At 39.1% G+C, this 24,022-nt stretch overlaps 1 protein-coding gene across 1 annotated transcript in view; it reads left to right on the forward strand.

Annotated features, from left to right (window-relative positions):
- PTN (pleiotrophin) overlaps nt 1-21,786 on the forward strand; it is a 76,580-nt gene extending 54,794 nt beyond the window's left edge. The window contains exons 3-5 of the mRNA XM_065038817.1: nt 123-296; nt 1,337-1,498; nt 14,722-21,786. Coding sequence (XP_064894889.1) covers nt 123-296; nt 1,337-1,498; nt 14,722-14,774 — 389 coding nt within the window. The 3' untranslated portion in view covers nt 14,775-21,786. The remainder of the gene's footprint in view (nt 1-122; nt 297-1,336; nt 1,499-14,721) is intronic.
- The last annotated feature ends 2,236 nt before the right edge of the window (nt 21,787-24,022 follow it).

The following is a 24,022-nucleotide window of genomic DNA, read 5'->3' on the forward strand; positions in this document are numbered from 1 at the left end:
ATGTCTGTCTTATTCACCCTTTCAGGTACTGTGACTGTTTAGTGAAATTTGGGGAACTTCTCCATAGGCACTGGGTACTGACCACTTCTCTTGCTTGGGTTTGGTTCCTTGTCTTCATCCAGAGAAAAAGGCGAAGAAGTCTGACTGTGGGGAATGGCAGTGGAGTGTCTGTGTGCCCACCAATGGTGACTGTGGCCTGGGGACACGTGAGGGCACTCGAACTGGAGCTGAGTGCAAACAAACCACCAAGACTCAGAAGTGTAAGATTCCCTGCAACTGGAAAAAGCAATTTGGAGGTAAGGGGTACATATATTTCAAGTTCATCGGAGCTAGAACACATAAGGCATCAGAAGGCAGCTTCTTCAGAGAGAAGCCATTCCTTTGCAGAAAGTCCATATAGCCTTCTTATTGTAAATTCAGTCTTCCACCAGCTTGCTGAAATCTGCTCTCCTGTGGTGAACAACCCTATTTAAGGCAGCAATGTTAAGTGTCGTGTGTTCACTCACACCTGTGAATCTCTGTGATGCTTACCACAGGCTTTATATGACCTTGTAATGTGTTATTTGCAGCATGGAGCATGGGTGGCTACAGGTGTGTGCAGTGAAACAAGTGAATGAAGAGCTATAGTATTTCACCTATATTATTCCATTCAGAAGGTTCGCATACATAATAACTGTTCAGAAAGATATGTCAGCTCTGTCCTGGACAAGATGTCTGTCCAGGACTCAGATCTGATTACTCTTGCAAATTTGGCTTTTTTTCTAGTAAACAACCACAGGCTTTGAACATCATTGTGACTTTACCAAGGCAACCAGTGCTCTAGTTTCAGACTTGACAAGTTCATACTTGCACATATGTTCTTGAAACCATTCAAACCTTATTTGGTAACCTTTGACATCACACAAATGGAGGAACAGTCATATAAAATGTGAATGACATCTCCCACTGCTGTTGTTTCCTCTTTCTTCCTCTTCCCCTTCCCCTTCCCCTTCCCCTTCCCCTTCCCCTTCCCCTTCCCCTTCCCCTTCCCCTTCCTCTTCCTCTTCCTCTTTATTGTGTATCTTCATAGTTGAATATTTTGTTCTTTATGTGACAATAATGCAATATCCATGCAAAGGCAAGAGGATTAAATTTTAAAATATTCGAGGCAGGGGTGTAGACTTCAGTTGTCATTGCAAATCATCTTTAAATTTTTCTTAGGATTCCTTTCTTCAGCTGCATGATCCTTTTGTCTACAAGCACTGACCGTCTATGTTATCCTATTAGACTCATAATATCTTTGTTTTCATACTCAGTCATTCTGTTTTAAAAAATGCCATTAATTTACTCCTTGCAGCGGAGTGCAAATACCAGTTCCAGGCCTGGGGAGAATGTGACTTGAATACTGCCCTGAAGACTCGAACCGGGAACCTAAAGAGAGCCCTTCATAATGCTGACTGCCAGAAGACTGTCACAATCTCAAAGCCCTGTGGGAAGCTTACCAAAACCAAACCTCAAGGTAAATTTCATTTGCTGAAAGCTGCACACCAGTTCATTTAAATCACTCGATTTGTGATGTCCTGCATGCTTCAGTGGGAGCTCAGTAATACAGGAGATTGTACTTTCATGGCCTTTCCTCAGTTCCGCACTGCTCCTATTTCTCAGCCGTCAGGCTGACAATATTCCCAGGTTGTATAGTCAGGTCAGTCTCACGCATAAGAGGTAGACTGAAGATTAGAACTCCCATTTTAACCTTAGACCACCTGTACTGCTACCAGTTTGCTGGTGCGACTAGACTTCCAGAGCACAGATGCTTTCCATAACTCATCTGGTGATGGGAACAGACCAATAACAGCATGAAAAATATCTCTTGATAAAGATACCTTTTATATAGGTTTTGTTTGGTATCAAATAATGGCTAGTGAAATAAAGGACTGCTTTCCTTCTGGATGGGTAGTATTGAAGCAATGTTCTGCTCACTGCATGCTGAAATATGTGGATGCTCTGCATTCTTGGGGTTGTATATTCTTTATTCGAAGAGAGCAGGAAGGAGAGTACAGAATGTACATATCTTATTTAAATGCGAGTGACAGCGTAATTCCTAGGACACAGAAAGGCATGTGCCATGCATTTGTGTTTCCAGGTGTCCATTAGACAAAGTTAATTTCTTTCTAATTGTTAAAGCCTTTTAATGTATTCTTTTGTTGGAATAACAGGTGTTATGTGTGTAGGATGATTTACAGTGGGAGCTAAAACTGTGAGATCTTGTTTGAGATACAGCAGTAATGTGTTTTAAGTGGATTATACAAGCTATGCTACCCTGGCACTTGTTTGCTTAAAACCACCTAGGTCTAACACAATCCAGGCTCTGAAAACTTGGATAGTTATAAAAATAAATGTGATTTGGAGTGACAGGTGCAACTGGGATGAGCAATTTTCACATTGTACATGGTGGGGCACCATTGATCTGAGGAGTACCTGCAGGTGGCCAGCTCTGCTTGTGCAACCAGAGACATGCCTGATGAGCCTGCAGACTCTTTGTGCGTGTGTGCATACACCCATCTGCTTTGCAGTTGATACAGCTGTAACTGGTCTTCCTCATACACCATCCACAGAGTTATCAGATAAGTGCTGAGTCTAGAACCTGCATAGATAATGACAAGCTGTGAAGCAGAAAGGACACAACTAGATTTTCAGAGACCAGCTGGCTTGGCTGAGTTGGCAACAATAAACATCTTCATCTGGGGATGGAAGTGACTGAGTGAGAATGCAGGAAGGCCCTTGAACTGTGTGATTTTATTGTTTCTTATTTTGAGGGGAAGAACTTTGGTGTGTGTGTTTGGGTTTTTGTGTTTGTGTGGGGAATTTTTGGTGTTTGGGTTTTTTTTTGTTTGTTGGTTGGTTTTGGGGTTTTGTGTTTTTTTTTTTTTTGGTAGGTTTTTTGAGTAAGTTTCCACTGGCATTTGGGACTTTATTGAATGAAGATTTCTATTGTGTTGCCACCAGTAGCGCTCTGCCTTGTTCTGATCCTGCTGAGTCAGTATATTCTGTCAATGGCTGTCAGAAGAGGGGAGAGGAAGACAAAGCGGAGCATTGATGCAGCATAGTTTTGTGAGAACAATGCTCTTGGGTGGTACAGGGTCATTTTCAAGTTATAGTTTGAAAGGCAGAGCTTGTGAAATTGTTGGATTCAAGTTAACTTTAACAGATTGTAGATAGGAGTGAGTTATAGCTGAAACTGAAAGTCAGATTGGGACTGACTGCAGCAAACGTGGTTTAACTTAAATAGAAATCTTGACTTCGTTTGATTTGAAGGAATACAAAAGGAGAAACAGGTACAAATGTAGGTTTGTGATCGTAATAACTGTGAGCAGAAATTCTGCTCTCCTGATTTGTGTTAGAAATCTCACAGTGTCTTCCTGAATGCCACCTGCTCGTTCATCTGCTGTTGGCATTAGGAGGAGCAGCATGCGTTCAAGTCACACACTTGCAGCCTGCCTGGGCCCTAGCTAAGGAAAAGAAATCCATATTGCAGATCTGTGGGTACAACTACATGGGAGATACACTGGAAAGTGTATTGGCAGCAGTCAGAGGAACTAGAGTAAGAAATCAGGTCAAGCAGATTAGTACTGTGTGAAATGTTGTGCTCTACTGAACTTTATTTCTGAGTTAAAAAATCTGAATGCTTACATGTTGGATGGAAGGAGAGTATTTATTTTCTTCCTGAGTTGAAGGAAGTTACAGGTTGAAGGTAAGTCTATGTCTAGATAAAGTAAAAAATAAACTGTATTCAATCTGTAGTTAGAATAGGACCCAATTTAATTCTTTGGAGATGAGAAGTAAGATCTAGATTATTATCTGAGCACTTGCAATGGACTGCAGTTATGTGTTAGCCTCCTTTTTCACAAATAGCTTCACATCAATGCCTCAAAGCTTCAAGAGAAAAAGCATATGATGCATTATTTGGAAGCAGCATTTTTTTTTCTATGTGTTTCATAAGGTCTGCATTGATATGCAGCCAGACCTGTGAACGCTTATCAAGTGCTGTACGTTCCTACTGTGATTGCCTGGAGTAGCAGGGCAGTGGCTCCCTGGCATTTGGGAGCTCTGGCAGCAGAATAGCAAGTGAGGAGCTTATTGATTACAGGAATCTGTTCTACCACTAAATGGTTACCTCTCTGCCTGGTGTGCGCTTCAAGAGCTTCATCACTGAATACATCCCCGACAGCGACAGGTCGGGAGTACCAACAGCAGATGTGAACTGACTGAGAATATTGCACTGAAAAATACCAGTATATTCAGAAAAACGGTTGTTTTCATGATCTTCCTGACTAAGCTGCTTTCATGTGTCCTGAAAATTTCCTTCTATTAGGTTGTGTTTGTAACCTCTCCATTACATCACTTTTCCTTTTGACTTCATATTGAAAATTGTGTGAGTAAAAGGCCCTCTTTAGCTTCTCTAATCAATTGTAGGTTTAGATATCTTCTGTTTCTTCTTGTCACTTGCCATTTTTCAAAGCTAAATCCTCTGACTTAAGTGTTTCGTTGTATAATAATTTATCCTTGATAAGAATATTCTCTATTAGACTTATCTAAATTCCTTCTATTATTGCAAAATCAGTTTTGAGATGAAGAGACTGGACTGTACACAGTATTCCAAACATGTCCTCTACAGATTTTTGTTGAAAAAGAAAATATAATTATAATACTTCCTTTTCTGTTCATTACACTCACAAAATAACTCAAATATTTTTTTTATATTAATCACTACTTGCATGTGGAGCAAATATATTCATCTGAAACCTTTGCAATTCTCCCTAACTCTTAAATTTTTTAAAAAAGTTAATTAATGCAGTTAGTTAAGAACCCAAGAAGGTGTGTGGGTAAAGCAGATTATTTCATCTAGGCTTGCCCAATGAAGTGTTGTGTATCAGATTTCACCTGACACATTTCTTAAGTGTGGCTTGATGTCTGAAGTTCCTTCTCACTTCCTCTGCTATTTGAGAAGAAGTCAAATAAACTGATATTATCTGTAACTGCTGCTCTCCCATTGCTCCTCTTCCTTTCCAGCTCATGAACACGCAGTAACTTTGCTGGTAGGATGAATCTTGTGTCTCTCTCCTCTCACCTAACTATTTCAAAGATGACTGCTGTTTCATAGGAGTTTATGCTTAACAGAAAGGAAAATTATACCTGCAGAAAAATCCCAAGGGTTACCATTTTACATATTTGCTGATAAAAGTATATTTTGGTTTTCCAGGAACTTCTGTGAGCTGTGGCAAAACTTATGCTAAATTAAACTAGGAGATACTCATTAACCTTGGGAATCAATGCCTGCCTCATAAACTGGTGATTTAGTTGTTCTTACAGATTTGGTTTATCATTAGTCAGCACTTTTGGAAAAGCCTTAAAATTTTTTTAAGCACTCTCATTATTTTGGAAACTTTAAAAAAAAAAAAAAAAAGAAAAGTATTTTTTTCCTTATCAGCAATTCCTCTGTCTCAGTACTTTTTCTTCTGAACAGCTGACTTTTAAGTAGGGATTGTAGTCCATGACACTTGGACATTTTGGAGCTCACTGCTTGCAGAGAAGCTCCGCTGTATATTGGATTTAAGGAGGAGAGCAGAGGATGAGTCAGGAATTTGAATTTTATCTGAAATTCTGACAAGTTCTTTTCTCCATAGTTTTGCTGAGGTGTTCTCAGATTGGAAGACAATATGTTGATCCTGGGCTGCTGTGCTAAAGTGTAGTTAACACAGGATGAAAACTGTCGTTCGTTCTTGAATATTGTACATTTGGACAGAGAGGTTGTCACCATGGTTTGTGTATTTAGTACACAAATGAGGTCATGATAAAGCCTGTCACAAAGGCTAGAAAGGATGAAAGGAAAATTTTTATCACAAAATCCCAGCAGAAACAGCCACTTCTCCTCTAGCACATACAACTGCATATTCTAATCAGTGTCTGCAAGGCCTGGGATGTTCAAGGTCTCCCTAAACTATCTTGACAGATGTGAAGACTCAGGCACTTCTGTCGAGTGGCTGCTCTAATGGCCAGCTTGCACTGGAGAGCAGAAAACGCTTCCAACATACTCCATCTGGCCTACTTCACAACCCCCCAGACTTGATTGATGGTTGTTAGGGTTCCAGACAGCCAGAAAGTAAAAGAATGGAGTATTGTCAGGATTCAGGAAACACTTTGCTTTAACCACCAAGAGAGGAAGAATTTATTTTTATTGAGCTGGGTTGCTTGATAGGCTTTGTTTTCCCACTTTTTCAGTAACTCTTATTCTTCCTCTCTTTTTCCCAGTATCTCTTGTACTTTTAGATATTTATTCTCCTGATTAAGATAAAATTAAATAGAATAAGCTGTTCACCTGCTCTTTCTGCAATATACTCTTCATTTTTTGAATTATGCTCCTTTTTTATCTGATAAAGTTTTCACCCAGCTGTATTGAGGTCCTTTTAATAAATCTCCCTTCCCAACTTTTTATCAATTTACTGTGCATCTGATCTATGACTTGCTTTATGCTGGCTTGGCAGAGTCTTTGCCACATAAGAAAACAGCTCCAACTAGAGCTGGCAAACAACACTGCTTACACCATTGTTGTCTTTTGTAATTGAAGTGGCATCCAAAGATCACATCCTCCAACACGCAGTGTTTGGAAAGGTTGCTTACATTAAGGCAAGACCTACTCAAGTTGTTAATGGCTCTAATCCCTTTACTGTAATGCAGATCAGGTGTAGCATTTGAAAGTCTAGCAAGATGTCAGTGCAGTTCCCTGTGTTTGGCACAGAGTACTTGCTACTGCAGCAGAGGAAAGACTGTGCTCCAGGTGTTTTTAATAATTTTATACTGTTTGAAAAACTTTACTTAAGAGTTTAGTGCAATATAAATAATCTGCACTACCTCGTTTATTTTATTTAGCAATCTTTACAGGTAGCAATTAGCTCATCCTTCTGTCACTCCTTGGAGTTGAAGAAGTACAATTGAAAGAAAAGTAATATTTGAAAGTTGGAAAGGCTAAGTGAGTTTCCAGGTTTGCACAGCATCAGTAGCAGGTCCAGGCACTCAGCTAGGAGCTGATGACTCTTGGCTCCATGCTCGGGGTAGTATCTGCTGCTCCCTTTTATCCTAGTCTGCAATTATAATTATCAGAATGTGATGATTTACTTCAAGGTGAGTGTATGAACTACAGTCTTTAACTAGGGTCTTTGGTTTTGACATTATTAATCTCAGTGGATTTAAGACAGTGTTGGACACTGATTTACCTTGTGTCCTCTTAGAGAGGTTATTGTCAAAAAGTAGAGCTAACTTCTGTTAATGAGCAGGTATATCCCCAGCCTTACTTTGGTGCCAGGAGCAGAAAACCTGTGGTTTTTGAGCACTACAGTGACAGTCTTGATTTCTGCCTTCAGAGAGGACATCTTATTCACAGTGCACTACTGCTAGGACAGACTGACTGTGCTTTGAAGGGGTGTCTTGGCTGCTGACTGTTGCAAGGAGCTGACAGTGATGTCTGAATGAATCGCTCATCTGATCAGCAGATATTCACTGCTCAGACAAACTGGGTGCTGCACTGAGGAAAATTATCACCTGTGGGCCACTCCCTTGTGCATGTTGGACAATCTGCTTTTTCTGCGGTGCCCTCCTTCAACATTGCCTCTGCTTCTAAAGATGTCTGCTTCTAAAGAATAACTGGAGGAAAACACAGGGGGAGAATAAATGACTTGTTAGGACTGTGATTTTCTTTTGTTTGAAATATGCTGGTGTCTCCTGTTTTGGCATCACACTTGTGCTACATCTCCCTCTGTAGGTTTCAGAATTCCCCATCTTCAATGTAACTCATTAGTCGTGCAGGCATGCAGCTAGCGTAATAATTAGTATTACAGGAGGCAGAATAATAGGATCTGCTCAAACTAATTAAATATAAAAATGAGGGATTTTCTTATATTAGGAAACAGCTGTGATAGTTAAACAAAAACCTGAAAGCCAGAACTCTGAGGTTTTTATCTTGCTTTAGAGGACGAGGCAGGTTTATTGAAGAATGGCCTGTGGCAGTGACTGGGAGCCTGCAGTGAAATACAGTGATCTGAGCTCTGTGGCACAGACACTGGCAGTAGATGCCTGGTGGGAACAGCAGAGCTGGCTCTTATTATTGTTGCTATCATCGTGATTATTTGTATTGCATGAGTGCCCAGAGGCCCCAGCTGAAAAAGAGTTCCATTGTGCTAAGCACTGCATAAACATTGTGAGAGGCAGTTTTGCCATGAATAATTTATGCCTTATGGAGCTGAGAAATGTGAAAACCAAGAGCAGAAACAGTGGTCCGGAGGGATAAGGCTGGGTACTAAATGTTTGGTTGTGTTTCCTTGTGCCACTTGCTAATCTGAGGACAAGGCTTGTTGTTTCGAGATGAAGTAAAACTCATTGGAAACTTTAGGCTCTGAGACACTGTTCTGTGATTTGTCTCCTGCTGCTGTAACATGAGGAAAAAAGATTTTTCTTGATTTAAGTGGGGAAAAGAGTAAGCCATATAAGAGAAATATACATGATGATGGCTACAGTGTGGACCAGCCTCAAGCTGTTCGTAAGCTGCCAGTGCAGCCCATAACTAATAAAGTTTGGTTGATTTTTTTTCTGCTTTCATTTCCATACGTTTCTTGGAGACTTTGCACTGTAGTCTCCCTTGAGATGGCTTCTGTACCTTTGAAAAATTAAACTGTTTGGATCAATAATTTGAATGCATTGTCAGATCATAACATAGTGTCAGTCTGATTGACATAGTCCTGATTCCAGGGAACAGGAAATGCCTGTAGAAGAGGAAGAAAGGGATTTTTTTTTTTATTTTCTCAAAGAAATATTTTTAATTTTTAGTTGTTCTGCAGCTCTTACAGCTGTTTTTGAAAATAAAAGGTTGAAACTTTTCCTGTGAAACCCAGACCTTGAGGTTTTCTCACCCCCTGGTTTGTATTTCAAATATTTTTTTTTTGTGCTACCCTGAAAGATGAAAAACTGGGATGTGGCAAGTGCTCTTGTTTAACCGTCTTGTGCCTGCAGGAGTTTCTTTCAGGGTTTAATATGGACCTTTGCGGGTGAAGTTTAAACAGCCTCGTGTGTGCCAATTCTGTTACGTGCTCATTATCTCACTTTCCTGGCTTGCAAGAGCAATCCAGCCTTCTTGGCGTTAGTCAGTACCCTTGAGCTGTGAAAATGTCTGAAGCTGTGGGACTTGCCATGATAAAAGACGTGCCATCAGCAAATGTTTACACTCCTTAACTGTTCCCAGCAGTGAAACAGAGAGAAAGTTATTTTCCTTTTCCCCCTTCCTTTTCCCCCTTCCTTTTCCCCCTTCCTTTTCCCCCTTCCTTTTCCCCCTTCCTTTTCCCCACTTCGTTATCCCTCCCTTTCATTTTCCATGTCACCTTCTCTCTGTCTTTTTTTTCTATCTGTGCTTACTGCAAACTTTTCAGAGTGTGGAGCACTGACCAAAGCCAAGCCCTCATCCCTTGCCCTGAAGGTAGATCCCCTCACATCCCATTTGGGGCAGGTGCAGAAAGCACAACTGAGAAATACGGAGAAATGCGCATGCCTGGTTTTCAAAAACTAATTAAACAAAATGGGGTCTCTATTCACGGTATATCACAAATAACTTTCTGCTAAATAACTATTGATGTAGAATATATCTTTATATATGATATAGATCTCAATTTGACACATACACTGCCTCAAAGTGTGATCTTTTCTCTCTAAAGGTATGTGCCAAACTATAAATGAATTCTTAATACTTTTGTTTCCAGCAATCTCCTGCAAAAGTACGAGTGCAGATAGTAAACTCTGAATGTGTCAGTCTGTGCCTGCATCTGTCTCACTGGCATTAAGAGGGATCTTGTGTACAGCATAGAAAGAGGGCTGAAAAGCCAGCTGAGACTGGGTCCCTCTTGTGCTGGGCACAGAACATGACAAAGAACAGTAAGAAAGACCATACCCTACAGAGGGAGCTGTACAAATGTGTCACAGGCAGATGAGAAGCAGCAGCAAACAGGAGAGCAAAGGGAGTTACTTCTGGAAATCACCTTCCAGTTAGCCAGACTCCTTCACCAATCTCCAATTGCAAAACAAGCTTCATTTGAAAATTTTATCCATTGAAATCTTCCAAATACTTAGTCTTAAGGCTTTAACATCTTACATACATGTAACTCAAAGAAAATGAAATCACACTTTCCTGATCTTTGTCTTTGGGCAAGTAGGCCACCTAGCAAAATGAGAACATGCGTGTGTCTCTGTGTAGACAATTTTGAAGCTTATTCTCCTACATTTTTGAATGATGGAAATCACTAAAATTAAACTTTTTAGAATAGATTGGATTAATTTTTCCTTGAATTTATTTCTTCCTACAATTCCAATGAGAAAAGAAATGAGTGAAACATTTTCCATGAGTGGCTCTTTGGCCTATTTCTTTGTCAGATATAGTAGTGTTTGTGACAGGCATAAATCTAGCTGTTCCCTCCTTCATAACACACATTGCAGCATGCCTTCCTGGCTCATGTGATGCAGCTCCATCCTTTAGGTTTGAATTGGGTCCACCATATGTTCAACTGGGAACAAATACAGGCCTGTCCAAAATGGAAATCTAGCAAAGTGAGAAACAGAACACAACTTGCTGGAGAGGAGTGACTGGAAGAGTGGAAGAATCAAGAAACACTTACAGGCAACTACAGAAAGTCATTAAACAGCACAGAGCTAAAGTATAGGGATATAATCAATTGTAATATATTAATGAAGTAAAAGTCACATCAAGGTCATTGATTAATTGGAAAGTTGCCTTCTACTGCTGTTTAGCTAGTGGAGCATTGCCTTTTTTTCCATCCAGTAGAACTGTGTGTTGCTTAAATAGGCTTTTCAGAATAATTCATTATGGAACAAAATTGCTATCGTAATGTGGTTTTTCTTTCTTAAACTCATTTAGAATACATAAATGCTTTATATAATGCAGGAAAATAGGAGGAAAAGGAATTAGCCATGAAAGATTGTCTTTCTCTGTAAGCAGAAGAAATGCTGTATTTAAAGGGTATTTCAGAAATCAAGGGATTTATTTCTACAGTCGTAGAAATCACAAGATGGTAAAATTTCTATTCCTTGGAGCAGGGTGAAGCGCATGAAGGTGAGTTTTTTTTTTTTGATCAAGGGGTAAAATCCATGGCTTTGTCAAAGTCAAGCCTGCCCCCTTCCATGTGGTTTGGCATTTCAACCCCAAAATTCAAAATTGTCCTGCACCAAATGGTTCCATTTCTCTGCACCACCATAGCAACCATATGCGTTGGAAAATTTGCCACAATGAGAAGTAGAGAGCCCTTTAAAAAACCTGCCTTCCTCTGCACTCAGTGGGACTGAGTGCTAGTTCCTGGAAAAACTGTGTCCTGAACACCTGCTGCAGAAATTCTTTGCTTTAACCTGCCATTAGCACAGCTTTTGCTACTTTGGATAATTTCTATTGCTTTTGGGGACACTGCTTGACATTTATATATAGGAGTTCAGCAGTGCCATGAGTGAATTGTTACCTTCTTCTCAACAAGTTAAAATAAATACCTGCAAATCTTGCCTTACAAAGCTTGGCTTCTCTTAAAATGTAATTACCTCCCTTTTGTGCCTTATACTTTAAGAGTGGCTTCAAATGGTATGTGGGTCCTGTTCAACATAATTACTTTCTTTTGCTGCTTCTACAGTGAGAATGAAGCTCCAGAATAAAGATTGCTATTTAAAGAAGGCTGCTGCCATTCCAAATTGCATAGAAAATTTCGGCTTATGAAATTAATTTGTTTACTCAGTAAGATGCTTACTGGAATTTTTGTTACTGATCATCACAGACCCACAGAAGTGGGTCCAGTGCTAGTCTATGACCACACACCTTTTAATCCTGCAAATAACTCTTAGGCATACAACTATTCATAGGGTTATTCAGGTAATGAATGATTAGATAATCTGGTGTGTGTGCATCCGACACAGTTTGCTCTTGCAGGGCTATTTGTACAATGCTGTGTGGGTGTTCTTATCTCTGGAAATGCTCTGGGTACTGGGGGGAGTGGGATGGCTGTGCAATGCTTGGTTGCCGTGCCCTGCAGGAACTGCCAGGTATACACGCAGAATCACAAAATGTTAGGGATTGGTATTCTGAATTTGCTGTCTGCGTGTGCCCTGATCTAAGATTCTGGCCTCCATCTGAGCAAGAGCATGGCTAGGCAGCCTCTCACTGTGGGACAAGAGGAAAGGAGGAAAGTGTATGCCGTAAAACAGACACAAAAAATGGGGACTGTTTTGTCACCCTCATTAATATTCTGGAGCATACATAGCTCTTTGGGTACTTTTGTTTTACTGCAAGGGTACACAAGGATGGTAAAACTAAGTATTTCCTTGAGGTAAAGGAAGCCTGGTCCAGAGTGGAGAAGGCATAGAATCATATAATCCTTTTGGATGGAAAACATCTTTAATATCATTGAGTCCAACTGTTAACCTGACACTGTCAAGTCCACCTCTAAACCATGTGACTCAGAACCTCATCTACACATCTATTAAACACCTCCAGAGTCCTGTTGGTGGTCTGTCCATGTTCATGTGTCTCTTTGGCTTTTAGTGAGTTTAGCTGAAGTCTGCAGAAAACACCTTTCTGCTTATGCTGAGTCTAAATAGATTTCACAGATTCCAGTGTTGGTCTTATTGACAAACTGCTGCTGTTTCTTTCACAAAAAGTAGTGTTGGAGGTGGGGCAGAGGGTGCAAGAGAGAGCACAATAAATGCAGAATCCAGGAGGGTCAGTGTTACAGAGTGAAAATTAGAGGAAGAGGGGGGTGTGGGTAAAAGAGGATAGGAGGGGAGACAGCAAATTTGTAGGAGGGAAAAAGCTTTAGCTGAAAGCAGATCGGCTATTAACTTAATGAAAAAGGACATTTTGGAATGACAGTTTGTAAATAGTGCCAGATTTTGTGAATGGCACCAGACTACAATTGTGCATAAATACATGCATGCAAATACAAAGGTGGGTAAATAAAATAATAATGATAATAATGATAATAACGATAATGATAATAATAATAATAAAATCGTGTTCATTTTCAGACTTACAAATTGCTTCTTGTTTTGAATTATTATGCCTTTAAATGTTAAGCAACAATTGTAAGGTTTTAGAGCAGATTATGTGACTAAACATGAAACAGGTATTTTATATTGCTCTCACTAAAGAATTACTGGAAAAGATTTTTATCTTGTTGAAGAAGATGAAGAAAAAAATGTTGTTCTGAAACACTAAAAAACAGGAAAAACAACAATAAAAGAAACGTGATGACCTAAATGTCCCTTCTTCTGGAGGTACACTGACCCTATCCATGTCTGAAAGATGTCAGTGCAGCTCCCTTGGCTTTAATGCAAGTAAGCCGGTTCTACCAGAGCTGATGATTGCTTGACTGTCTATGGTCAGAGGAAAAAAAGGAATAATACTCAGAAAAAATAATACCACACTAAGGGCCAAGTGCTTGTCTCTTCATTTATGGTGATATTTGTTATTTAAGCTGAGATATTTTTTTTTTTTTCTCTCAGCTTGTTAGGTTTTTGTTTGTTTGGGTTTTTTGTTTTGTTTTGGTTGTATTTTTTTGGGTTTTTTTTGTTTGTTTGTTTTTTTTTGAGGGTGGAGACAGGCATGGGGAAGTAATGTTTTTTGAGAAGGAAGAAACAAAGACAGGGTTTAAAGAAAGAAAGCAAAGTCTGGGTTAAGGCAAACATGGGTCTGCTTGCTTGCTGTTTTGGTGCCAGGAAAGATACTTCATAGAAAGTATTCCATCTCTCTGTAGTGCCTGTTGATTTTTTTGGTGGGATCCGCAAGGATTTATTTACATTTCCAGTGAGAACTGTTTTTTCCCTTATTACAAGGTGACATGTGATGCAAGAGTACCTAATCCTCTTAATATTTATTTTTAGGCCCCTCTGTGAATTTCCTTTACCTGTACAACACCACACTGCCTTAAACCATAGTGAAAGTTACTGCAGATGGTAGTTTAATTTATAAACTTTCACTTGTACCTGCACATCATTCCCGTATTTACCCCAAATTAATCAGAGAGGCAGAAGTTCCCCAGTCCCTTCCCTGTCCTATTGGCACCAGCTGGCTGGACAGACTATGCTCTCATGACTTCACTTGCCTCTCAAGTTGTATGTAGGTGTTTGTCCCAGACAAAGGGCAAAGGTTTGGCGATGGAGAAGGTGAAGAAACGAGTGAGCTTTCTCACCATGTTCTGGAGTTGCTCTTGTATTCAGAGAAAGCCAAAGACTAACAATTAAATAGAAAGGAAGCGAAGGGAAGGGTATGTGTGTGAGGAGGGTGGGCAGAGATTTCTTCCAGCTCTCCACTGAGCCATGACCTGGTTTCTCCAGGAGCTGCCTGCCGTTTTCTTATTTTCAAAGCAAGTTCCTGAGACAATGCTTTGCATGCTAAACAGGGTCAGCTGCTCAGATAGGAAGGGTTCCAAACTGGACGTGCACCCCCCTTTCCACCTTCTCTAGCAACTCGATGTCTCTTTTTTTTTTTTTTCCTCTTCTTTTCCTCTTGTTTTCCCTTTCCTTGTTCAGAACGAGGAATCAAAATTAGTTCTTGTATGCATAGAGTAAACCGGTGGAACTTTCAGGGGCATTGAATGAAATTTATTGCAGTGACTGTTAGATGTTAATTTTTTATGGTTATTATTATTTTGACAGAATCCAAGAAGAAGAAAAAGGAAGGCAAGAAACAAGAGAAGATGCTGGATTAAAGGAGTCAACTTGGGCAGTGTGAGAAAGGAACATCAGCAAACACGATCGGTTAACAGTTTCATTTATACCTAGGCGTTTTATCCTAAAATTATTTATAGCTTAATGGTACCATAGAAGGAAACAAGCAAACACAGAAAAAAAATATCTTTTTTTAATTACTTTAGTATTTTTAATGTATAACCCTAACAACAATTTTTAGAGGCCTATAATAAAGGACTCCAAACTCATTTAGTCTATTGTATATTGAACAATGTAGAGGTTTTTAAAATATTTTTTTTCTCTAGTCTTGCCATAGGTCTCAATCTGGTAATTACTCCATGCAAGCAGAACCTGAACCTGTGTGGAGCAGTGCTGAAGCCAGTGGTGCCCTGTGTGGACACAGGAGTCTGGCTCGATGCAATTATAATTAAGACTGGGACCTTACATCTGAAAAAAAAACAGGCTTGTTTCTTAAGTTTTTATTGCATCTGGATAACTGTATGAAATTATTTGTTTAAGGAAAGGATAGGGGCATTTTGTTGAGTATTTAGAGGCACAGAATATTTTTTTTTTTGGATGTGTGGTGAATGTTCATTCCAAAATGCCACCATCTCTGTGTAAAAAACAGTAGCACACCTATCCTTGGCCATATTTTGGATGTTGGCAGTAAAAATTATGAAATCTTTCAATGGTTGGATATAGAAGAGTCTTACTTTTTCACTGTTTTCTAGCAATGATTTTTCCAAGTGGAATAATAGCAAAACTTTCCGTTTTTTTAGCATAGCTTTGCTGGTGGATGGTAGTTTCCTCTGGTTTACCTGTAAAAGCCGAAAAACACTTTATTCTATTTGTTTAGTTTCCCAGAAGGGAGAATATCCCTTTCACAAAATCTAGTTGAAATTGTTGTGATTCTGCCTGACCCAACTCCCTTTTGTATCAGTGGGAATCTTCCTGTTGATGGTTGAAGAATAGTATGTCTGGTGGGAAGAAACAGAAGAAATCTCTTTGGAAACTGCCTGAGATAGTTCCTATTTTTGAGCAAAAAAAGGACAATTTGTGGGACTTGAAACCAACAGGATTTTTTTTTTTCTCTCTGTTAGTAAAACAGAAGGGAAATATAAACCAGTACCTGTCGCTTTCTTTCATTTTTATGTAAGTAAAAGGACCTTGGAAAAGTTCAGTCAACATAAAAATAGTTCCATGGTTTTAATTTTTTAAAATTGTCTGCATGGAAAAAAAAATTATAACAAACTGATTTTCAGTTTAATTTAACCTATTTTAAATGATAAGTTCTGGGAAAAATCACAAAGTAGAAAAAAGATCTGACAAAGGGCTGGTCTGTCCACCGGTAAAGGGTCGTTTAACAAACTAAACAACCATCAGACCAGGCTTTTTAGAGGAAACATAAGGGACTTCAGTGCCCAAATTAGTTTCAAAATCATTGCTTTTAAATTCTAAATCTTACAGTTCACCAGCTGGAAATAAGCTTTATTGTTTGTGTAGGCTGCAGGCTTGCCTGCTGGTCAGGAGGAATATTCTCCCTTATACTCCTGTGGGTACCCGCTGATTTTAGCCAAGCTGCAGCGGGGTGTGTTCATCAGAGTAAATCACATCGCTTGTTTGGAATTAGCTTGTAGACAAGCAGAGAGTCTTTTTCCAAACTAATGTATCACTCCCCTTTTCTATGCAAAAAAACAAAAAAAAATTATAACCACTGCAGAGCTCACCCTCTTTTTTCTCCCATGGAGGGTGTGGCTGATTTGAACTCACAGCGAGGCAAATCCTTCTGTAGACATTCCCAAACCCTTCTGAAGCCAGCTAGCCATGGCTGCACATAGCTTATGATAGATTAGCCATACAAGTATTTCCCAGACTCCTTGGGTGTGTTTTGCAGTCTGTGTTGATGTTCTTGTTATTTTGACTACACTATTAGACATACCTAAACCAGTGATATAGTAAAAAATGTCCCCATCATGTGGTGGACGTGCAATGACCAAATCCAAAATATAATATAAAGGTTCATATTTGGGTGGTTCTGGGTGCTATTTGGTTTGTTCATGGTCTAATCAGGTCTGCCAGTGTTTGTGCCTCAGACTTAAACTAGTGGATTGGTAGGTCTGATTGAAATCAAAGGGAGAAAGAAGCTTTTTCACTCACCAAAGGTTTTCTGTCTAAATGCTGCATCAGTTCACTTAAAGTGGTTCAACTTTGAGTGCGAACACTGTTGCACCATGGTCTTACACTGAGTAATCTAGTCCATATTACATAGGGAGCTGGCAGGAGTTGGGAATGATGCTGAGACCAACAGCTTGACTATCCTTTAGCAAGCCTTAGACGTGACTTCCAATATCCACCTCTGTGAGTAAGAAGAAAATACAAATTCCCCTGTGTTTCCTCTGACACCTTATGGCCCTCATGATTAATTGCCAATCTGTCTTGGTAAAAGAACATTCCTAACAGTTTCTGAAGGAGGCCCGGTCAAGTTCCCATTCGTGCGATAGTGGTGTAGGGCCTCCATGGAGAGAGTTTACAGAAAACAAAGAAACAAACAAAAAAATGCCGCGTTAGGACCAGAAGAAAGTGCAGCAGTCCTGGTAGCAAAGGGTGTGAAATAGGAGAATGCTTCCTTTGTACTACTCAGCCACATATATTTGGATCTGTACTGACATCTTATTGTTGACAGTAATTGGAGTTGTGTATGCCATAGTTTGTAAACAATGAAGAAAATTCCCAAGAAACCAGCAGAAGACTTTCTGTGGAAACTGGCTATAAAGGAGATGATAAAAGTAATCCATGGCAGAACACAGAGGAAGGTTGAATGGAATAGGTCAGTCAGGTCAGCTCTGAAAGGAGGTACCTGGTACCTAATAGGGGCAGTTGCTTCACTAGTTATCACTAGTTATCAAGAAAGCAAGAGGCAAGATTCTGAACAAACCTTTTTCTCAGCCCATCTTGCTCAGTTTCCACCTGAGTAATTCTGAAATTTCTCCCTACTTGCTTTCTAATCTTTTACCCTCCCTTCTTTGGGAGGCATGCTTGTCTGACAGTGCTGTGGGGGCAGCTACTTCAGATGAAATATGTGTTTTTTCCTCTTGGTGCTATCCTCTTACAATGGAAAATGACTTAGCATAGATGTGTTGCTTAGCTAGTTTAACTGACTGAAGCTTGTTTCATTAATGTCCCTCTCAAGAAGCAGTTTCTATCTTCATTTGCTACAGCTGTAATATGGTATGGGGAGATGACAGAAATCCCTAAATAACAGCCTTTTTCTGAAGACTCAGATCTCTTAGAAAAGAGAGGGGTGAGTTGCTGAACATCAGCTAAGGATGAATATGCATCCAGACTCTGGGCCCCAGCAGCTTTAAACTTAGAGGAATTTGGGTATAGCTCCTTTCCTTTCCTCTGCATAGGCACACCCATGTTTCTAAGCAATTAGACCTGTCTATATTTTGATTCAAAACAATATTTAAGAACTGGGGCATTTTCTGACTTTGACATGTCTCCTGACAGAAGTGCCCATATTGAAAAAGAATAATTGCTTGTCAGCCTGGCCTATTTAACAGTCTATTAAGTACAGCAAAACCACAGGGCAAGGCTCCAGGAAGGGAAAACATTTCTTGTACATGCAGGTAGACAGTAAGTTGTAACTTACTGATTATCATCTTCTAATTCCATAATCACATTCTGGGCTATACTGTTTTTCAAAGGAGAAAAATAATGATAAATGGAAGAAGAATAATAATTATAAAGCATATCAACAGACTGTGTTGGAGACTTTATAAAGAAGAGACAGATATGAAGTCAGGAACATTTTATACAAACTTCTTTTGCATGCTTCTTGAGTAGGGAAGGCAGGATTACTGGTTGGCACATTTGTTTTCAGTCTTTCCTTGATTTGTGCCTTAATGAAAACTAGTCAAATGTAGAATGTTACTAAAAATACGGAGAAGTAAAATTCCACTCCGACCTCAAAAGAACATGTCCAAAAGGATGCAATGTCAAAATGAGACAATAGCATGTCTGTCTTTTCTGGTTTAGGAGTACAAGTTATGATGATGTTGATAGGAGAAAACATAACTTTTCTGTAACTTTGGTGTACATCCTCCACCACTTGGCATGTGACAATGGAGAATTGAAGTAAAACAACAGAGCATTAGGATGAACTAAGGGGAAGTGAATGGAGACTGTTTATGGAAACAAGCCTATGAAACCCTCAAAACTAACCATGCTGTTAGCAGGTAGCACCTGAAGATAAACATTGTATGGCATTCCCATTTGTTTAATGGACTCTATTAACATATGACCTTTATTTTGAGTTTCCTTAGTCTAATGTCAATGATGAGGGTGGGACAAAAGCCAACCTGACTTTGCCTCAGTCTAAGAAGTTCAACAGCATTAACAATGTAAAACTGCTACTTTTCTAAAGCAAAATGTTAGTGAGGTACACTATTTTGACATGAGACAATGGTCTTTCACATCTCCAGGTTCTTATAGGATGGGGAAGCAGGATGTCAACGGGGGTAGGTATCTTGCATTCAGTCTTTTTAAACTCTCTAGGACAGCATCTTCTGTGAACTTCTGACTGTGTTCTCTCCTTTGTGGGCACAGTTTATACCTGTTGTCTGTCTTTCCCCACTCATCTCTAATTTTTCTAGTATTTGTAGGTTTTCTGTCAATTCTGCAAAGGCACTCTACCTCTCAGCCAAACTTCTGTGGATATTGTTGATCCTTCTTCATGCTTGAGCCTGTGTTCTCCATTTCTTACTGGATTGTTGCAAAACAGCCCCAGCAAGCCCCTGCCATCAGGTACCACTCATTATGTCCTTCTAAGATTAAAAGACACGAAAGCAACTTGTTAATCAGAAGATGACAATAAACAAGGAAATATGAGCATGAACTAAGAGATTTCCTGCAGTAATTGGAAGGGTGACCTGCAGATAAAATCTTTGTTGTAGCTCAACTTGGGCAAAAATTCCTAGGGAACAGAAATGCATCATATTTGATAAAAATTAGAGACTATGATGAAAGAGTGTCTACCCTTAATTAGAAAAAACACCTTATCTAGATAAACAGCAGCAAGAAGCTGCATTCTTTCCTGTCGTGTCCTCTTTTACCATCACATTAAAGGGAAAAGACATGGCACATAGAGCTTCAGGGACAGTGGAAAACTTGTCTGAGCAAAGCAGAGTGCAAAGAGAGCCACTTCTACCCTATGGGTGTTTGTGTTTGGAGAAGGCCTAGGCAGTCTTGTTTCTAGCAGCAGAAAACTGGGTGCTTTTGGACCAAAACTAAAAAATGCTGAAGTCTAATAATTTTCCTAATGTTCCCTTTCTGCTCCTCTTCAAAAAAGGCTGTCTGCCTTGTGCCTCATCACTCTGACCTGAGGGGAAATTAGATATTTCCTGGAAAACATGAGAATTCAACTATTATCAGCAATCACCATCTCATTGGTGGGGCTGTGCGTTCCTTTTGCCCTTTCTGCAGTTTGCCATTTAAATATGTGGTGTCTTGGTGTACTAGAAACTCAGTAGGTATTTCTTAACCTTTAAATCACTTGGCTTTGAGTGAGTTGCCTGTGAAAAAAACTGTACTTACAGTTCTTATTCCTTTCTTTAAACAAAAAATCCCACAATGACGAAACTCACAGCAAAACTGAGAGCATGTGTCCAGTGTATGAATTCACTGATGAGATAAAACAGAGGCTCCCAAGTATTCCCATTTCAGAAGGTCATTCAAAGTTAAGGGCTGTACAAAAGCTTTATCCCTGAATTCTGTAATGTAAATGTAGGAAAATGGATAGCATCTACAGGGCTGTCTTACCCATACCCAGTTTCATTCAGTTAATTACAGTGTTTGAATTCCCTCACCCTAATCTACCTGGCAATAAGACAATATTTAACTTTTCTCATTAGGTCATTCATTACACTTCCCGTATTATAGTTATATAGTTCATCTAGATTTTGACAGCTGAAGGGAGTGGCTCTGATAATCCAGTGTATGCTGTGGTTGCTGAGGGAACCTGAAGCAGATGCAGGCTAGTGCTGCTGCCGTTTGGAGCTAGAAACCACCTAATGAGTACGTTGGCATCAGACACTGCAGCTCTCTAAATATACATGCGTACATACTGCACATATATACATATGTCCATATATGGGGAAGCAAAATATAAAAAAGTGCATCTGTAACTCAAAATGTGTCTCATAACTAGTGCTGCCATGTTTTCAAGATAAAGTAGTGAAAGAGTTTCTTGTCCTATGTTGTTATTTACATGAGGATAAAACTGTAGTATAAGGTATAAACAGCTAGGTTTCTTTCCATTCCTCAGCGTATCAGTTTAGGGATAGCTGTGTCCAAGGAAAATGGAAAACACATGCCAATGAAATGGCCAATAGGACTTAGTGCCAGAGTGATGTTCTCTTCTGTCACACCAAGTATGTGGAAGGACTTTGTTCAAAGCTTAAAAGTGGATGAACTGCTTCAATTAGGTGTGAGCATAGAAATCCTGGCAGAAAAATGCTTTTTTGCTGCCAATAAAAAAAAAAAATAAGGAAAAATGGGAAAAAAATATATATATAAAAAAAAAAAAAACTAAAAAAGGTAAAACAGAAATAATCTTGATATTTGCAGTTTGGGTGTTAAACAGAAAGAAGAAACTAAAGTCAAAATAACAAATTAAAGCCTGAATATTGTGTTCAATGGATTTCTGATTCTGTATATATCTATTAAACCATTGCTATATGATATCTTCTCATGGGTTACTCTCTTTTTCCTGTTCCTTTTTTTTTTTTTTCAGTTTGTATATTGATTTTGTAAGCTAGCAGTGTGTTACCTTTTTGATTTTTTTAAACTTGTATGAAAGCCATATATCCATATTGTAGAATGAAAGCATTAATCCTGTAACATCCCTTAATGTTTCCCTTAGTTCTGTGGGATTGTGGGAGACTCTAGCAAATGTATATGTTTACCAATTGTATCAACATAATTTACTTGCTCTTAGTGGCGATAAAGAATTAAATAAACTAATACACAGAAGTGTGGTGTTCTCATTTGATTGTGAAAACTGTAGGGGACTTCTGAAGTTTCTGAAATTAATTCCAAGTATACTTAGTGTTTTTCCTTTATTGTACTAATTTCCCATCAGCTATAGGTGTTGCTTGTCACCTGTAGTGACAGTGCCAGTCTGTAGAAAGAAATCTGCCAGAAAGCTATTCTAGCAGGCAACAGTTCTCTGGTTTGTGCATACTGAAGTCTGTCTGCCTCAATTCCTGACATTTAGCAGTTCTGTAAAGCAGTTTGTTTCAGTACACAGTTATTTCAACCTGTACAATATTGACACAGAAGATGGGTTACAGATGAGGAGTTTGATTTTTTTGTTTAAATTACTCTGACAGCTAAACAGTGGGAAAACTTTATCCCCAGCCCTGTCATGCTCAGCTGTTCTACTTTAACAATGACTTTAATGAGTGTGTGCATTCCATGAGAGATGATTAAGTCTCAAGAGTAGAGCAAAGAAGTTAAATTACATTAATGGAGTAAATAGAATTATGCAGAAATTCAGGTAATGCTTATTGTATGTCAATTTCTTCTCTTTTTTTTTTTTTTTTTGTTCTTTTGCTATCCTTTTCTCCTAAATCAACTTTCTTTTCCAAATACTTTTCCTGGTTTTGTTTCTGTGTCCAACTGTTAGTTAAAATGTTAGAGTAATTAATTACTCCATACAAGCCATTCCATCACTCACTGCCAAAAGAAAGAGATGCTTTGCACTGTTTACAAGACTGGGAGATTTATACAGGCTTCTGAAACTGTTTGGAAGAAAGTGAAGTATTATAAGATATGAAAACTGACAGTGTATTCTTCAAGCCACTAATGAACTCAGCAACCTAAATCCTACCATTGGAAAGGAGACTGAGTACTCACTATTCCTTAATTACAAAATAAAAATTTCAATTCATTTTTAATATGCTACTTGGCAATTAGTTAATTTTTTAGGTTACTGAGTAATGAGTTTAAGATGTTATTGTTCTTCTGTGGGAGCTCTCTGATCTCATCAGTAAGCCTGGAGTGCTTGAGAATTGTCTCAAGTCATGCTTAGCTTCCCAAAGCTCCATCATGCAGGGAACACAGGTCTCTATTTTCTCCTGTCCATCCCATCTCTGCCCCCAAATGCGATAGACAGGTCTAGCAAAGAGCTTTTAGATCAGCTGTTTTCTGGTGGGTTACCTTCATAAAATAGGGTCTTAGAAGGCCGTCTCTGTCTTTATGCAGCCTCTTTTTGTTATACATGGAGTATATTAATGGAGAGGACTTTGTGTGGAAGAGACCCGAGTTCTCCTACCTCTCTGTGCTCTAGTCTTCTGGGAGTAGTGGTTCATTAAGTGGGTCTAGGAGGACCACCAGCAGTGAGTGAGATGAGATGTTCCCTCAAAACTAACCGCTAGCAGCATGAAGGCCACTTTGAGAATTGTAAGAGCCTGGAGCTCAACCTGTGCACTACTACAACTGAAGTTAAAAAACTGTTTGTGCTTCATCATCCATCTGGCCTTGCACAGGTAGAATTGTAATTAATACTCAAATGCATGATAGTCATACATGCACACACACAGAGACACACTCACTTTTGCCTTCCAGGTGACAGAGCAACACCTAATTTTCACTGAGAAGAGGGAATTTGCACAGTCAACTGTTCGTGTTCAAGATGAAGCATTCTCAGAAAGTACTAATACAACTCTTTGTCCATTGTAATTTTTTATGGTGATGTGGGAAGCCACCTACAGAGATTCTCCCTCTGTTTATCTCACTTAGCCTGTGCTGATCATCTCTAGAGAAACCCAAATGGAAGAAAAAAACCTGTATTCTTATAGTAAAACACAAGTCTGTTATAAAATCTTCACTGTTTACTGAGAGCATTTATTAAGAAAGATCATTACATTTGTGAGATTTGACATTAAATATAAGCACACATGCACACACACAAATGTATGTACACACACACACAGACTGACTTTTACAGAAAGTATTTCCATCCCTTCCAGGCACCCTGCATTACAGAAGGCTCCACTGCTACATAATCACTTTGAAATTATTGTCTCCATTAGCAAAGAATATGTTTTATTTGTATTTATTCAGTCTCTGTTTTCTTAGTTACACTGTAGTCCTTTTAATTTGCTGCTTCCTTCTATTTCTATCCCAGGAGCAAACGATAAAAGCTTGGATCTGTAAAGGTCAGTAACTGTTTTTTGTCCTGTTCAATAGATAAAACCTGCCAAGA

This window comes from Columba livia, chromosome 1, assembly GCF_036013475.1.
Source record: "Columba livia isolate bColLiv1 breed racing homer chromosome 1, bColLiv1.pat.W.v2, whole genome shotgun sequence".
Taxonomy (NCBI): Eukaryota; Metazoa; Chordata; class Aves; order Columbiformes; family Columbidae; genus Columba; species Columba livia.